Source organism: Colletotrichum gloeosporioides, assembly GCF_011800055.1.
Source record: "Colletotrichum gloeosporioides strain Lc1 chromosome Unknown consensus_83, whole genome shotgun sequence".
NCBI classification, from domain to species: Eukaryota; Fungi; Ascomycota; class Sordariomycetes; order Glomerellales; family Glomerellaceae; genus Colletotrichum; species Colletotrichum gloeosporioides.
The window spans coordinates 363,501-379,426 of NW_025544728.1; the positions used below are offsets into that span (position 1 = coordinate 363,501).

At 53.9% G+C, this 15,926-nt stretch overlaps 5 protein-coding genes across 5 annotated transcripts; 4 read left to right on the top strand and 1 right to left on the bottom strand.

Annotated features, from left to right (window-relative positions):
- Positions 1-1,807: 1,807 nt before the first annotated feature.
- GCG54_00001021 (putative peptide transporter ptr2) lies at positions 1,808-3,717 on the top strand (the record flags this gene model as incomplete). Its single annotated transcript, XM_045401150.1, has 2 exons — positions 1,808-2,271; positions 2,328-3,717. 2 exons carry the CDS (start codon positions 1,808-1,810, stop codon positions 3,715-3,717), a joined length of 1,854 nt encoding a protein of 617 aa, XP_045258934.1.
- A 1,617-nt stretch (positions 3,718-5,334) lies between these two features.
- On the top strand, positions 5,335-6,832 carry GCG54_00001022 (uncharacterized protein; the record flags this gene model as incomplete). Its single annotated transcript, XM_045401151.1, has 3 exons — positions 5,335-5,822; positions 5,854-6,334; positions 6,389-6,832. 3 exons carry the CDS (start codon positions 5,335-5,337, stop codon positions 6,830-6,832), a joined length of 1,413 nt encoding a protein of 470 aa, XP_045258935.1.
- Positions 6,833-7,415: 583 nt separating this feature from the next.
- On the top strand, positions 7,416-10,956 carry GCG54_00001023 (uncharacterized protein; the record flags this gene model as incomplete). Its single annotated transcript, XM_045401152.1, has 6 exons — positions 7,416-7,765; positions 7,845-8,331; positions 8,433-8,804; positions 9,441-9,847; positions 9,947-10,418; positions 10,519-10,956. The coding sequence occupies 6 exons, from the start codon at positions 7,416-7,418 to the stop codon at positions 10,954-10,956; spliced, it is 2,526 nt and encodes an 841-aa protein (XP_045258936.1).
- A 387-nt stretch (positions 10,957-11,343) lies between these two features.
- GCG54_00001024 (putative oxidoreductase) lies at positions 11,344-12,286 on the bottom strand (the record flags this gene model as incomplete). The annotated part of the gene is made up of 3 exons (XM_045401153.1): positions 11,344-11,838; positions 11,891-12,146; positions 12,249-12,286. 3 exons carry the CDS (start codon positions 12,284-12,286, stop codon positions 11,344-11,346), a joined length of 789 nt encoding a protein of 262 aa, XP_045258937.1.
- Positions 12,287-13,323: 1,037 nt separating this feature from the next.
- GCG54_00001025 (GTP-binding protein ypt4) lies at positions 13,324-14,535 on the top strand (the record flags this gene model as incomplete). Its single annotated transcript, XM_045401154.1, has 4 exons — positions 13,324-13,386; positions 13,453-13,517; positions 13,605-13,734; positions 13,801-14,535. The coding sequence occupies 4 exons, from the start codon at positions 13,324-13,326 to the stop codon at positions 14,533-14,535; spliced, it is 993 nt and encodes a 330-aa protein (XP_045258938.1).
- Between the last annotated feature and the right edge of the window lie 1,391 nt (positions 14,536-15,926).

Consider the following 15,926-nt stretch of genomic DNA (forward strand, 5'->3'; position numbering starts at 1 on the left):
CTTCCTTTCTCTGTCATAACTTTATCTTGGCGAAGCAGAACCGTATCATCGACGGGCGCGACAATGGGGGCACTTCAACACCACCAACCGCTCTTAGCCCTTCGCTACTGCTGTGCCGTCCATGAACAGAACGGAGGTGTAATATACGACCAATCCTTCCGATGGCCAGCCAGCAAATCATCGACGCAGTGTGGCACTCCCTCTCTCGGCTATCAGCAAGCCACCCTCCATGATCCGCCTCCCGCCCATCGTGCAGGCCAAACTTCTTCTCGAAGGCGCGCCAGAAGCTGGTCGTGCAGCAAGGCAGGAATCACAGCTGACGGGCGCCCTCCATCCCGCGCCATCTCTGAAAGTCTTGTTGGCACGTTGGACGCACCACTTCCCCTACGAGTTAGACGGACAAGAAGAAGAGAAGAAGAAAAAAAGCAACCGAAGCCACCAACGGGCGCCTCCCGCCAGCACCAAAACAGCAGAAAGCCCGGGGAGCGCGCCAATGACGGCTCACCAGGCTACGAGTGGCGTCGATGCCAAGGTCGATCAACGTTGCTGCCAAGAGGCTCGGCGGTCGCATTTTACGGTCCAACCTTTCTCGCAGGCTTTTTCAGCCCTCTCTCACCATAGAGGAAGACCGACAGGACAGTCGATAGTGATACGATGCTGCTGCTGATGCTGATATGCTCCAGCAAGCTGAGTTGCTGAGCTGCTCAGTCTGGCTGTGTGACCCGAACCACGAATCACGAATCATGTCGTCCCGTTGAGTCTACTGTCTCTTAGCTGAGCCCTGATTCTCTCCCCCAGACAACAACGCCGCCGCCTATCTATTACCCCCGATCCTCGACCTGCCTAATCGGGCCATTTGTCCTGGAGCCCATCGTGGTCCATCAGGTCTATGATCCATCCACGGCCCATCATTTCCTCCCTCTGTCCACATTTCCATGACTTCTGTCTCGGTCCAGCCTGGTCTTGGGCGGCGGACTCTCACCTGTTGGATCGCTCCGTCCTCATCCTGCAAGCGCCTTGCCCGCCCATCTCCGACGACTGCTGAGCGGTGCTGAGCGAACGACTCGGACGGTGGGTTCCTGTTGGTGGTTGGTCGATGCCCTGTCCGACCCCAGACCCCTCGCGGTCCCCGGCGCTGTAACCATCCTCATTGCCCATACAGAGGTCGATGTCGTGTGTCTTGCGATGTGATAGTCTGCCTACAGTGTCGTATGTACTCAAACATGGCGTGGGTGACCTTTGCCTCCCGTCCCGTGGCGACGGTATGCGCGAGATGGGCGGCCCACGCCCACGCACGACCATCTGTCCCATCCCACAGGAACCTTGCAGAGTTCATGTTGTTGTTGAACCACCCCCGTGAGTTCTGTTGCCATCCCATGCCATCCTTGCCAACTCCCTCCGCGCTAGACGAGTCCATGTCCTTGACACCCCCCGGCCCTCTTCCCCTTCACCCCCAGTCCACGCTTCCACCCTTCCACACGCTAGCCATCCCGCCCATGTCCCATGTCTCTATCTGCGGATGCCTACCGGCTGCCGAATGCAGCTGTGATGCGACCTGCCATTATCGCTGCTGGGAAATATAAAACATCTCCCACGAGACGCTCTCCCGGACAATAGCCTTCCCCTCCCCTTCTCTTCTTGCGACCAGCAGCCTTTCAACTACGGCCAACAGGACCCCTACCTGTCAATTGCTGTCGAAAAGACTCGTTAACTCGTGTCTTTATCGCATATCGTTAATCGGGATTTCCTGCCTTTGTTGTTCTTCAACCCAATCGCCCACCAGGAACACAGCTCCCGCAAACTCATCATGAGTAACCTTGGAGGATTCCAGGACGATGTCCTGGCCAAGGCCCACGTCCCCGCGGCCACCGTCCAGGGCACCGAGAGGGAGATCCAGGCCGGCCGCGGCTCTTTCGACGTGACCGCCGCCGCCGCCCCCGTGACCGAGGACGCCTACGACTCCAAGTCCGACGACGAGTACCCGGACAAGCCCACCGAGGAGGAGCTTCACACCCTCCGCCGTGTCTCCGGACCTATCAAGTGGAGCATGTACACCATCGCCTTCGCCGAGCTTTGCGAGCGTTTCTCCTACTATGGATCTTCCGTTCTGTACACCAACTTCGTCATGCGTCCCATGCCCGCCGGCTCCAGGACCGGCGCCACCTACAGCGACGATGACCGCGTTCCCGGTGCTCTGAACATGGGTCAGAGAGCTTCCCAGGGTGTCTCTCTGGTCAACATGTTCTGGGCATACATCACCCCTCTCTTCGGGTAAGTTGTGCTTGTGATGCAGAAAACACGCGAGAACAACCGGCTAACTTTCCCAGTGCCTGGTTGGCCGATGCCAAGTTTGGTCGCTACGTGGTCATCCACATCGCCATTGTCGTCTCTACCCTCGCCCACGTTATTCTGACCGTTGCCGCTGCCCCCTCCGTGCTCGACAAGGGCAAGACCGCCTTCGCCCCCTTCTTCATCGGCCTCTTCACCCTCTGCACCGGAACTGGTCTCTTCAAGGCCAACATCTCCCCTCTTCTCGCTGAGCAGAACCCTGACAGCCGCATGCGCGTCGTTGTCCAGAACGGCGAGCGCGTGATTGTCGACCCCGCCGTCACCAACACCCGTGTCTTCCTGTGGTTCTACTTCTGCATCAACGTTGGTGCCGTCTCCGGACAGGTCTCCATGGTCTTCGTCGAGAAGTACCACAGCTTCTGGCTGGCGTTCTTGCTCCCTACTATCCTCTTCCTCATCTGCCCCGTTGTTCTCTGGTCCAACAAGAAGAAGTACCACCTTACTCCCCCCACCGGCTCCGTTTTCGAGAAGTTCCTCAAGATGACCAACTTCGCCCGCAAGCGCTCCGGCGGCTTCGGCAAGATGAACTGGGACATGGCCAAGCCTAGCAACGTCCCCGTCGCTGAGCGCCCCAGCTGGTTGACCTACGACGATGCCTGGGTTGACGAGTGCAGACGTGGTCTCAAGGCCTGCAAGGTCTTCCTCTTCTTGCCCGTCTTTTTCCTCGCCTACAACCAGATGACCAACAACCTGACCTCCCAGGCCGGTTCCATGGTTCTCGGCGGCGCCCCCAACGACGTCATCCAGAACCTGAACCCCCTCTCCATCATCATCATGATCCCCATTCTTGACCACGGCGTCTACCCCTTGTTCCGTAAGATGGGCTTCAACTTCACCCCCATCAAGCGCATGACCACCGGTTTCTTCTTCGCCGCCGCCTCCATGGTCGCCGCCGCCGTCATGCAGCACTACATCTACCAGATGTCGCCCTGCGGCAACCTGGCCACCGTCTGCGAGGAGGGTCCCGCCCAGATCAACGTCTGGGCCCAGTGCCTCCCATACATCTTCATCGGTCTCGCCGAGATCTTCACCAACGTCACTTCGTACGAGTACGCCTTCTCCAAGGCCCCCGAGAACATGAAGTCCCTCGTCATGTCCGTCAACCTGGCCATGAGCGCCGTCTCCGCCGCCATCGGCCAGGCCTGGACCCCTCTGTCCGAGGACCCCCTCCTCGTCTGGAACTACACCTCCGTTGCCATCATCGCCTTTGTCGGCGGTGTCGCCTTCTGGTTCTGCTTCAAGCACCTCGACAGCGAGGAGGACCACCTCAACCAGCTCAAGAAGACCAAGTTCCTCGGCCAGAACCAGCCCACCGCTGCGGCTCAGGAAGACGCCCACGCTCAGACTGTTGTCAGCGACAAGGTCTAAGAAGAAAGAGAAACGTGTTTCCGATAATGTTCGCCACGTCTCTGGACCAAATGTCTTGGAAAGGGTCGGGGCATGCTTATACCTCATTTGGTTGTAATGATTTCCCGCGTCAAATGATTCCCCGGTAGTTGGTTTTGACCAGTTGCCAATATCTTAGCTAGACAAAGTGCACATGGTGCATGTAATAAAAATATCTATTCTGTGAAAGATTTCCATGCCCGCTTCCCGTGTGTGCCTGACTACTAAATGACCAAATCCAAGTTCCATCTCCTTCCAAGTCTCTAAATAAGAAAGCAATTGACTAGTGTGGTTTGCTGGACTCAAGAACCACAAGACATCGGCCTAAGGGTGAGGGTTCTTTCCTCGGACCAAACACTGCCGAAATTCCGTCAAATAAATGCTTCTCGTTCCGCCCTACCGGTTAAGTTTGATGGGAATGCTGTACGTTTGACAAGTGTTTGGAACTCTTCTATCTCCGCGATCACGGCTGAGAAGACATCTTATCATATCCACCTCCGTCTGACCATCTAATGTCAGAAGCCACTGAGGAGGCCTCGTTAAGGGGTCTCTTAAAAAGCTTATAAAAACACTTGATGATAGTCACATAGGAAAGTCGACTAAGAAACCGCCACCTACAGATATCCTCTGACTGGCCTTGCACGTGCATTTCGGTGTAGGATATAAAATTCCAGGTATTATGCTTCCATTTAGAGTCCCCAAACTCCTGAAGATGTGGCGGTTGCCCGGTCTCTACAGTTGTACCCCCAAACACCCAGATCTCATCGCGGTGAAAGCACGATTTCGAGTTACCAGCAATCTTTCAAATTCTTTGTATCATTAAACGGGATTATTGCAGTTTCTTAGACTTCCATTCCACTTGTCATATGTGTCTACATATCGTCTAATAACGTACACTTCAACGGTTACAATTGTATCAGCCGTGCCTGAGTCTTAAGAAACTGCACTGCCTTGACAGATTTAAAACGGTGCGCCTCCAGGCGGCAAACTGCGAAAGAAAAGCTAGAAGGGAAGAAGGATTCATTGTCATCAAGTGACCAGAGGTCTCGACGAGATTGAGCCAGATTCAGCTCCACAACCAACACAGTCAAACTCGGTCAAAATAATGGTAGTTTGATGAGAATGTTCTCATTGCGAAGAGTAGGAGAGGGAGGTATTTGAGTAGATCTTCCAACCGAAGAAAGTGCGCAAGAAATAGAAGGCAGCTTAGAATAGCTCATCTATGCGCGATTATTTTCATGGTGATGGAAATAAACTATTCTGAGGCCTCCAGCCTTTGTTACATCAGCAAGTGCGTCTTTGAATATTCTGAGATGCAGTAAATATTCCTCCAGTAGAATGATCGAGACATGGAATGCACCAAACACCGTTGCGCCTGCTTCTGAAAGGCTTTTGTTTGCAACTGCACCAGTGGAGCCTCAGGCTTTTCTTTCACCTTGACAAACAGCTGAATTCACCATGCTGTGGGCGCAACAACACCTAACTTATTTGACTAAACACCTCTTCCATCTTCCGACTGACTGAAAATCAAACCAGGTTCGCCCATTTGAGGGCACCTACCAAAAACACCAACCAATTGCGCTGCGACTCTCCCTTGACATGGCTGGATCCCCGACGACGCCGACGGCCATCGTGATGGACTCTCCCGGCGCAGACGATGACAAAGGTAACGGCAGAGGTAGCAACAGAGGCGACGACAGAAGCAGCGATAGAGGACGACAACAGAGGATGACGACGACAGAAGACGACGGCAGAGGCGGCACTGTGATCGAGAAAACAGGTTTCGCTACTCTGCCAAGAGAGCTCATTCTCGAGATCATTCAACTCTGCATCCCACCCTACAGGCCTGACCTCAAACGAGATGTCGCCCAGCTTTCTGCCGTTAACAAGAGCCTTCGAATAATGTGCATTCCAACCCTCTTCAACATTGTGCAGATGCGCACTAACCACCGCCGTTTCTCTCGTCTTGTTCGAGGAATTGAGGGCAGTGACGTCCTCAGCGGCAAGGGCGGGGGCGGCAGCAGCAGCCTTCGGACTTTCGCTCCGGGCGTTTCGCTGGACGCTGGCTTCGGCATCTACAGTGTCTGGTATTTGGATGATTCTAATAAGCTGAAGCAGTCATCTGAGAATCATTTCTGTCCTGCCTCGCGCCAAGACTTCAGGCAACGCGAGTGAGTCCTGGTATCGAGACACGCCTGCCCAATTTGCGAGCGACCTGGGCCAGATGTCAAACCTGCAAGGCTTGGATCTTTACTTCGAGGATGGATACCAGAGTCTCATGGTGGCTGTTCAATACGAGCTCCTCAAGCAACGCATTACCGTTCCCGGCGTCACAAGGTTCAGGCACTTCGCAGAGACCACGGCCCATTTCATTCCTACTGTCTTTACTGGACTGAACGCCCTCCACCTCAGTATCGTGATGGACAACTCTCCGAAGACGATCCCCGGCTTGTCTACTATTGCATCCAAGCTCAACCTGCACACCCTGAGCCTCTGCAACTCTGGTTGGCAAGCGAAAGACTTCGACGAGATTTACGACCTCTTCCCAGGTGTTACCAAGCTGATCATTGGGGGTGAGATCCAAAAGTTCAAGCTCTCTGTAAGTTTCTCGTTTCGTTTTCGAGCTGCACAGAAACTGACAAAGCGCATTCAGACCGTATTCCCGGTCTTCGGGCGATTTCAGAAGCTTGAGATTCTCGGGCTCACTGATCTCTTCGACTTCACCATGGGAGATGTGATAACGAACTTGCTCGACGAAGAGGGCGTCTGCGCCTGCGACTGTTGTCTCGGTGACGACCCCTGTACCATCGACACAAACTGCGATTGTGACGAATGCCACTACAATGACGAGAACTACGAGAAGTTTCACGACATGGCTCAGCGAAATCTCTCCATATCTATGGAAGAGAAACAAGTGGAGAATGCAATCAGGCTCTTCGAGGAGTGTCCTAGACTTGAGACCGTATACTTTCAGCTCCGCAGCGACGACTATGCTACTTGCTACCGTCCTATCAAAGATGACAAGGGCAACGTTGACACTGTCATCATCAACGAGTATGAGGATTGGTCTCAGATCTTCACAGATTTCTACTATTGAAGACGGTGGTAGATAAAGTGTGGTCTCAGAGGGCGACGATAGTAACAACGACGACGACAACAACAACGACAACAATGAACAATATGGCGACAGCAAGGTTAATAGGCGGTCTCTTCTAAAGAAATACCAAACTGAGGTCTAGTCAGACAGCTCCCATAAGCAAACTCGCACACATCTGACGAACGCACCTGTTCTTGAATGATGCTAGGAAGGCTGTTGGATTTTCTGTATAATTCACGTGTCTTATTTTGAAGCTAGGATTGTAATGAATGTTGCTCTCCGAGAGATCGGCCGAGACAGGAGCAAGCTCGAGGGACGCGCCTGCCTCTGAAATAGAGGGCTTTATTGCAACTACAAGGGTGGGTCCCCACGACGTTCTTTCCTCTTTGACATGGAAGCTCACACTCACTTCACCTCTGCCGCAAAATCTGCCTGGTTTTGACCAACTCCTGCCTACTTCCACTTCCCATACACCTGAAAATCAAGAGAAGAATTTGCCCGTTCCATCTCAACCACCTGCCAAAGGACAACCGGCTGCGCAACAGAGCGCTTCCATCCGCACCTCTGCTCGGCCACAATCGTGATGGCCGCCGAGGTGAAGTCTCTCACCGCAGGCGCTGCTGAAAGTGGCGCTGCTGCCAGAGGACCAGATCTGCCTCAAGCCGTTCCAACCTCGGCCAAGACATACCTCGTCACTCTCCCACGAGAGCTCATCCTCGAAATCATCAAGCTCTGCGTACCTACACGACCGCTCAGAAACACTATCACAGTGAACAGAACCATCACCATTTCACAGCTTTCTCTTGTGGACAAGAGCCTTCGCGAGATGTGCGTCCCGATACTCTTCAGGACCCTGAAGCTGAGAACCAACCATGTCGAACTTCTTGGCCATATTCAAGTTCTCGAGAACAGCCGCATCCTTGAAATCGTTCAGTAGGTTATTGGCACTTCACGAGTCCATTAATATTTGAATAGACGGCACCATCAGTTGGACAGCGCTGATTTCCAATAGACATCTCAGCATAGTTTCAAGAGCCTCAGGAAATGCTACTCCTTCGTGGGAACCGAGCCTGCCTCCTCGTCTAGCAACATTTCTAGGCCGCATGCCGAATCTCAAAGACCTGAACCTGACCCTGCGATATGGAACGGAATCGTTGGCAACCGCCGTCCACGACGAACTCCTGAAGCAGCGCATCATCATTCCGACCGTCAAGAATTTCAAATACAACATGCCGGACTCTATGTGGGATCCATCGTTGTCGGTCAGCTTCATTCCGGCAGTTTTCACGGGACTTTGTGCCCTTCATCTTGATCTTGGAATGATTGCTACTCCGGAGGAAGTACCTGGCCTGTCTACTACCGCACCCAGCCTGAAGCTACACACCCTTAGCCTCCACAGTGAAACGTGGTTCTCCAAGACTTTCGATCAGATTCACGAGCTGTTTCCAAACATTACAAAGTTGATCATCGGAGGAGAAGTTGGCGATGTCATGATTTCGGTATTAATAGCCACTCCCTCTTTATGCTTTGCCTGCTCCTTTCCTTTTATCTTGTCGTATCAAAGATCTAGTATGCTCTAGCTGACCTCAGTTAACAATAGGAGTCGATCCCGACGATCAAGAAGTTTCAAAATCTCAGGGTTTTAGCCCTGACTGACCGCATTTCTATTGACGAGGATGATCTGAGAGAGTCCCTGCGGGAAGTTCGAGAAGCCTGCCCATGTCCAAATTGTTACCTGACCGACGACATGGATCTTGTTTGCGCGGAGGACGAGGAGAACGAGGGTGTTTGTGGTTGCGTGGAATGCTCCTTCACTGGGGGGCATTATGGTGAAGCCCTTGATTTGGCCCGAGTAGATCACCCTTTGGCAGAGGACCAGAAAGAGAACATGAGGGGCATCTTTCGAGAATGCCCGAATCTCGGAGTTTTGTACTTCCAGATCACATGGGCTCAGGGCACTCGGTACAGGCCTGTGAGAGATAATACGGGCAGACTCGTCAGAATCCAGTATAAGGAGGCTGTAGACTGGCCTGGGATTTCCAAACAGTTGGTAGAGGAAGATGCTTGCTAAGACAGAGATGATTCTGGGATACGAAGTGTAGCAACGCAAAGCGTGCATCATAGTTTATCAATCGAATAGCAGCTGCTAGCACAGTGGCTCCGAACATGCTCCGAGATTTGAATTTTCGCTCTTTCATGGACGTGAGAAGCTTCTCTGTTTGACATCTGAGCTCTTTTTTGAACTGCTGACTATGGAGTATGTCCGATATCTTATTGCTATCCTAATCGAAATCACGCCGCTACAGTCGGCTCCGCGTGTAGAATTCTTTTTCCGTGGCTTTCTTTGTTTTTGCCTCTCTGGAAGTGGCCTTGGTCTTTGACACGAAGAATGATGTTGTTCTGGTCGCGAAGGAGCGAAGGGGCAATCTCAAGGCAGCCTTCCTTCCAAAACCTTTCAGCTGCACTGACTGATGGGCCCTCGTGCCTTCTCATTTTGAACAAACGGGCTGGCTTACCTCACCTTTCGCGCAACATTGCCTACCCGAATCAAATTTCCTTCTTTACGTTCTCCAGGAAATTTCTTTCTTTCCCAACCCAGCCCTTCTAGCTCCAGAACACCGATCACCCGGTACGCCTGCGCAACAACTCTCTTCCCGCGCCTGAGCCGTCTACGACCCCGATGGACATCGACCAAGAATCGCCCGGCATAAGCGTTGGCAGCGCTTGTGTCCGAGAACTAGACCGATCTCTTGCCGTTCCTGCCTTCCACTCGAAGACCTACCTTGTCACTCTCCCGAGAGAGCTTGTCCTCGAGATCATCAAACATTGCATGGGAACCAGGGAGCAAATCTCTAGAAAGAAAACCGATGTTGTCCGGCTTTCTCTCGTTACCAAGTTCCTTCGCGAGATGTGCATACCATTCATCTTCACGACCATGCGAATTCATACCCCGTACCACGAGTTCCTGTCCAAAATTCAGTCTATCGAGGGCAACAGACTTCTGTATATTGTTCAGTCAGTTCCGACCTTGCGCCTATTGCCCCGGCTTCTCTGAAGTGCTTGCCCTACATCATGAAGACGACGGGCCAATGGAACATTGCTGACTCTACGTAGGCACCTGGAAATCAACCTCTTCAGCGAAACCAACCGTGATTGGAAGCCGGAAACGTATATCAGTCTTGCGAGACTTCTAAGTCACATGCCCCGTCTCAGCGACTTGTGCCTCAACCTACTCCATGATCATGTGTTTGGCGACCGCTTAGGAATTGAGCTTCTCAAGCAACAAGTCGTGCTGCCGGTCGTCAAGAAATTACAATACGGATTCGATCTGGTCCGGAGAACGCCAGGCGTCATCTTCATGCAAAAGGCCTTTCCTGAATTGGACGCCCTCCACCTGAACGTCGGACGCCAATCACACGATGTTTCTCTGGATGACTTGCTTTGGTTGTCATCGCTCAATCTGAAGACCATCAGCCTCCGAAAGACACGCTGGGAATTCGAACATGTTTCTGAAATTCATGACTTCTTCCCGGACGTCACCAAGCTGATACTCAGTGGGAATATTGACCACGAGCTTATGATCTCAGTAGGTCTTTTCATTGCGTCACTTTGTCTTCTTTCTTTGCCCTTGTTCTGTCCGAACTCCTGTATTTCCACAGTCATAGAGCTAATTCAGAGAATCACAGGAATTGGTCCCAATATTCGAGCCATTTCGACAACTCAAGGTTCTGGCACTCACGGACCTAGTCCACCCAGACGACTTGAATGTGGAGGATATTCAAGATGATCTGTCAGCCAACTGCGAGCACTGTAACGCAGGGGAGGAGGCCGACATTGACGGGGTTGAGATATACGAGGCATGCGGCAGCGATCATTATTGGGAGGCTTATGAGCTGGCCCAGGAAAATCACGACGCAAAAGAGCACCAGGGTGAGAATGCCAAGGCGCTCTTCCGGATGTGCCCGAGTCTCGAGAGTGTTTACTTCCTGGCCGTAAATCGCAGTCAAGCACACCGCTTCACGACTGTGAAGGACGACTCTGGTGTTTTCGAAGAGGTTCGAGAGGAGAAAGGGGTGCCTTGGCCTGCGATCTCCGAGTACGTTTGTGTATTTCAACAGGATTGAGACATGCCAGGACGGAGATGGACCTGGGATACGACAGTGCTCCTCAAGAACAGAGCAAGAACAGAGAAACGTGTGCAATGGTTTGCCAATCGAATAGCTACCGATGCTGTGCCTCGTCAATATGCCTGGTGATTCGAATGTGTGTCAAGCTCTGTCCAATATCTTCCGAGTTCCAGAGTTCTGCTATCTGGGCGGGTAGTAGGCATAGATCACAAGAGGGACGACAGCCACAGGGCGACTGCAATAATAGCGACGACAGTAACACGAGGAACGACAGAATCGCTAATTTGCGATAAACTATTAGACCTAACAATAATTATGCGGCTGCGTAGCTCGAAGGATTCGTCCGGATAGCAGAACTCTTTTTTTAAACTGCTAACTATTATCTTACATCTTGCTCGGCATCCTCATTCCTCCGTCTAGCCGCAGCACCGTGCCGTTGAGCATCACATTCTCAATAGCGTGTTTCGCCAGCGCTGCGAACTCCTCGGGCTTGCCAGCTCTGACGGGAAACTCCATGGCCTTTTCCAGACTGGCGCGAACCTTGTTGCCCATGACGGCAGTCATTCGGGACTCAAACAGACTTGGGGCAATGGTCACGACACGGATGCCGAAGCGGGCGAGGTCTCTCGTCATGGGGAGGGTCATGGCGGTGACGGCGCCCTTGCTGGCGGCATAGGCAACCTGGCCTTTCTGCCCGTCAAAGGCGGCGGACGAGGCAACCATGATGACGACGCCCCGCTCGCCGTCGGGCGTGGAGGGCTCATTCTTGGCCATGAGGGCGAGGGCCTGGCGGGTGAGGTCGATGGTTCCGCGGAGGTTGATGTTGAGGACAAAGTCCCACTGGTCGAGGCTGAAGGGGTTGCCGTCGCGGTCGAGGATCTGGAAGTCGTTAGTGGTGGGAGCATGGCCGACGTGAAGAGATCGGGCTTACCGTCGCTGGGTTTCCTACACCGGCAGCCGGAATGACGCCGCCGACGGGCTTGCCGGTTTGCTTCACCCACTCGGCGGTGCCTTGGACAGCGGCCTCGATGCTCTTGGTGTCGAGGACATCGCAGACAAAGAATTTGGCGGAAGAGCCCAGTTTGGCGACCAGCTCGTTGCCCAGGTCCTCATTCATGTCCAAGATGGAGACATTGCCGCCGCTCCTGCATATTTCCTCCACGCAGGCCTGACCTAAGCCAGAGGCTCTGTAATTGGATGCAAGTCAGCATGAGTTGATGATGTTGGTGTTTGGCATGTGATTAGGGATACCACGGTTTCGACCAGCATAACAGGGACGCCTTGCTTACCCGCCTGAAATGATGAAAGTACGGCCGTCAATCTTCATGATGCTTAAATGTTTTTACAGAAAGTTAAACGTGTTTCGTCGCATAAATTAGGAGTAGATGAAAGCTCGTCGTTGATGCGGGAGGCGTGAGCTTACAGCCGGTCCCCTGAAGCTCGGTAGTCCGGTGATGTCAAGCCTCGGTACGGGGCCTCGGTGTGCGACTGCGGTGAGCTGTGGCCCCTGCTCAGGTAGTGGGTGTGCCATTGGCGGCTGCTTCCATGCTTCCAGTGAGTGAGTGATGAATGACTGCCCATTACGGTACGTATTCGTACCCGCCTGTTCTTTCCATCCCACTGATAAGACGGTACGTATCTGGGAAAGTGTCTTATCGGAGCCACGCGTGTGGCTGCCCACCCACCTTCATAAAAACAAAAGGGAAGATAAAAAAGGCCCGGCGCTCGAGCCTCCCGCGTATCGACGTGGACCACACTCAGTGGACTCAGCAGGCGGTCCAGGTGGTGCTGCTACTGCAGTGTGGTGCTGCTCTGAGCCTGTGAAGGACGGAAAGTGCGTGGTTTGGCGGCCATCCCATGTCACAGGACAAGTTCAAGCACCGTTCAAGGCTCCTGGGTCCTGGGTTCCGGGTTCTGGGGCCTGGTCCTTGTGCTTTGCGCTGCTCTGCTTGGTCGCCTGGTGCGTCTTCCGTCATTGTACAGAGTATTGCTCAACGTTGCTGGGGGGCTTGTTTCCAAGAATACCTTGCCTTGCCTTACGCTGCAGTGACCTTCTCCCTCTTTGCTGCATCAACCAGCACTGTACATCAATCACCTCAATCAGTCCGTCTCCCTTGCCCGACACGATACGAAACGCAGGTCCAAACTGCTCGCTGCGACCTCAACGTCGCGCCCAGCCAGAGGCCGCCGCCTTACGATTTTTGTTTTTTGCTCGAGTCTTTTCTTTCTTCCCAGTCGCGGTTCCTTGCTCGTTTTTCGCTGTTGCTTACCAACAAACGCCCACGATCCGTCCTTATCGCAGCGCCGTCCGTTGCCCGACTTTTCCGATCCGATCACCGCAACACAACATTCCGCACCGCCACTATGACGAGACCGCGTCGCTCCAGCGCCGCCAGCGAGGAAAGCGATGGCACCGCTGGCCAGCAGGTCAGGACATTCCGACACCTCGATCCGACGTCGAAAAAGGACCAAATATGCTGACGGGATGCGCAGGAGCTGGGGAGCATGTACGACTACCTCGCCAAGATCATCCTCTTGGGACCTAGCGGGACAGGAAAGTGAGTGACCCCTACGACACCACGCGAGCACCTGCGATACATCATACCGGAGTCGAGACATGGCTGACGTTGTCTTTGCGCATCCAGATCCTGCCTGCTGCACCGCTTCGTTAAGAACGAATGGCGGGTCTTATCGTCCCAGACTATCGGTGTCGAGTTCGCGAGCAAGATCATCAAGGTCGGCACCGGATCCCGGCGGAAACGCATAAAGCTGCAGGTACGCGCGACGCAACTTTTGCCATCATCACAACGAGAGAAGAAAAGCTAACGACGGCGGCGACAGCTCTGGGACACTGCCGGCACCGAACGATTCCGCTCCGTCTCGCGCTCATACTATCGAGGCGCCGCCGGCGCTATCCTCGTCTACGACGTAACATCCCACACCAGCTTCCGCGGACTGCAGCCCTTCCTCAACGATGCCCGCGCTCTAGCGTCGCCGAACTTGTCTTGTCTGCTCGTCGGCAACAAGCTCGATCTCGCCTCCGACCCCCTCATCGACACGAGCCTACCCCCGCCAACACCGAGCAGCGTCGGCTCCATGTCCTACTTTACAAACGGCTCCGCCGGCACCAGCCTGCCGACGCTCGGCACGCAGCAAAAAGCGTCGGAAGCCCCCGAGGGCCGCGAGGTCAGCAACTCTGATGCGAACCAGTGGGCGAGCAAGGTCGGGATCCCCGTGGTGATGGAGGCGAGCGCATTCAACGGCGAGAACGTGGACGAGATCTTTGCGAGGCTGGCGCGCATGATCCTGACCAAGATCGAGCTGGGTGACATCGATCCGGACGATCCGATGAGCGGCATCCAGTACGGCGACGGCTACGGTGGGGGCTGGAACGCGGGCGCCAGTGACGGGGCGAGTATCAAGAGTTCCATGACCGGCGCGACGCTCGACGATGCCGGCACCGTGCGGAGACGGAGAGGCAGGCGAAACACCCGCAGCGGCGCGAACTGGGGGCTGCGGGAGTGGGAAGAGGTCTTTACGCTTTCCAACCGACGCGGAGGCGGCAAGTGCTGTTAATGTTGGTCAACCGGAGACACGCTCGGTGCTTTCTGACGGCGGAGGGAACAGCAGACCTCGTATTGATATGTTTTCTTTTGTGGGCTTTGGAGTTTGCGAGGAGTTTCTGGAAGATTGTGTTGCTACTTTCTGCCGGGCCGTGATGAGGGGCTCGCACGACGAGATGTTGCTGGGATCTGATATACCTGACGACTGGAGAAGGCGGCGGATTTCGCTTCATGAACCGAGTTGAGCTGGCGTTTCGGGATAGATACCTCGTTCCCAAGTCGGGGCCGGCCGCACACATACACCTGTTTACAGCTACATACAATAATGACACACATTCACCCGTAGACGAGGTCGGTGGCGTGATGGAACCAGATGGCGATTCAACTTACGTATGAGTCTTGTGAACGACTTGCTGTGCATCACTAATCAGGCCGAACATGTAAACAGACGGAGTCCCAGCTTCCATTATGTATGGCGAAAGCGGTGTCAATCTTCATGTCCGTCAATCCCCCGCGGCGGGAATGCCTTTGCGCCAGTGGTTGTGATGGAGGAAGATATCCACAAAATCAGACAACTGAAACGGCGAGGTGCAGAGTGGTACCACGAACCAAGGAAGCACGCATCTCCAATGATTTGAGTTCTGAGAAAGCGGACGGCAGGAGGTTGACCTCGGTGTTAGTCGTCATGAGGCTATCTATGTCTTCGGAGACACTCAAAGGATGCGATCACGTCGGAGAGTTTAATGGAGCCCATGCCCCGAACAGGAAAACGGAAGGCCTCCCTCCGTGATGGGACCCCACCGACGTGAGCAGGGGTTTGGGGATGGAGTTGGGGATGGCTTTTGGGGTAATGGGTGACTTTCTCCACTGTCGGTGGTGATTTATATTCCCGATGGCTCGATGTTGGATCCAGCACGTTGGTTGTCGAATGGGATGAGATGCCGCAATTCCTTCGATTTGTGTTGGAAGTCAGAGCCAAGACAGTTTCTGAGAAGCCAGGTCTTGAACATCATGAGGTCGGGTTATGTACAAAGCGCAAAGAATCACCAGTTGCTGTGCCACGGATTACTTATGAATGCAGCCCCCAGGCACGCATCCTTACCCAAGGGATGTAACACTCCCACGCCTCCAGTTTGGAGAAAAGAGGCGTCTCGGCGAGTCTACCTTCGCAATGGAGGGGACGGTGTGGGGGAACAAGGCCAGGGAGATGCATCTCGGCGGGTGTCGTCCCGTCGTTCAGACTGAGAAACACGTTCTGATCCCTGAAAATCGAACGCACTGGTGATCCTACATCCTGGGCACCTCGGCCGGCTGGTGTCTTGGAACTGAACTGACGAGGTGGAGAGACCGTGTTTGCGGGAGTATATGAAGACGGCGCCTCCTCCGGCCATTGCTTCATCTTCA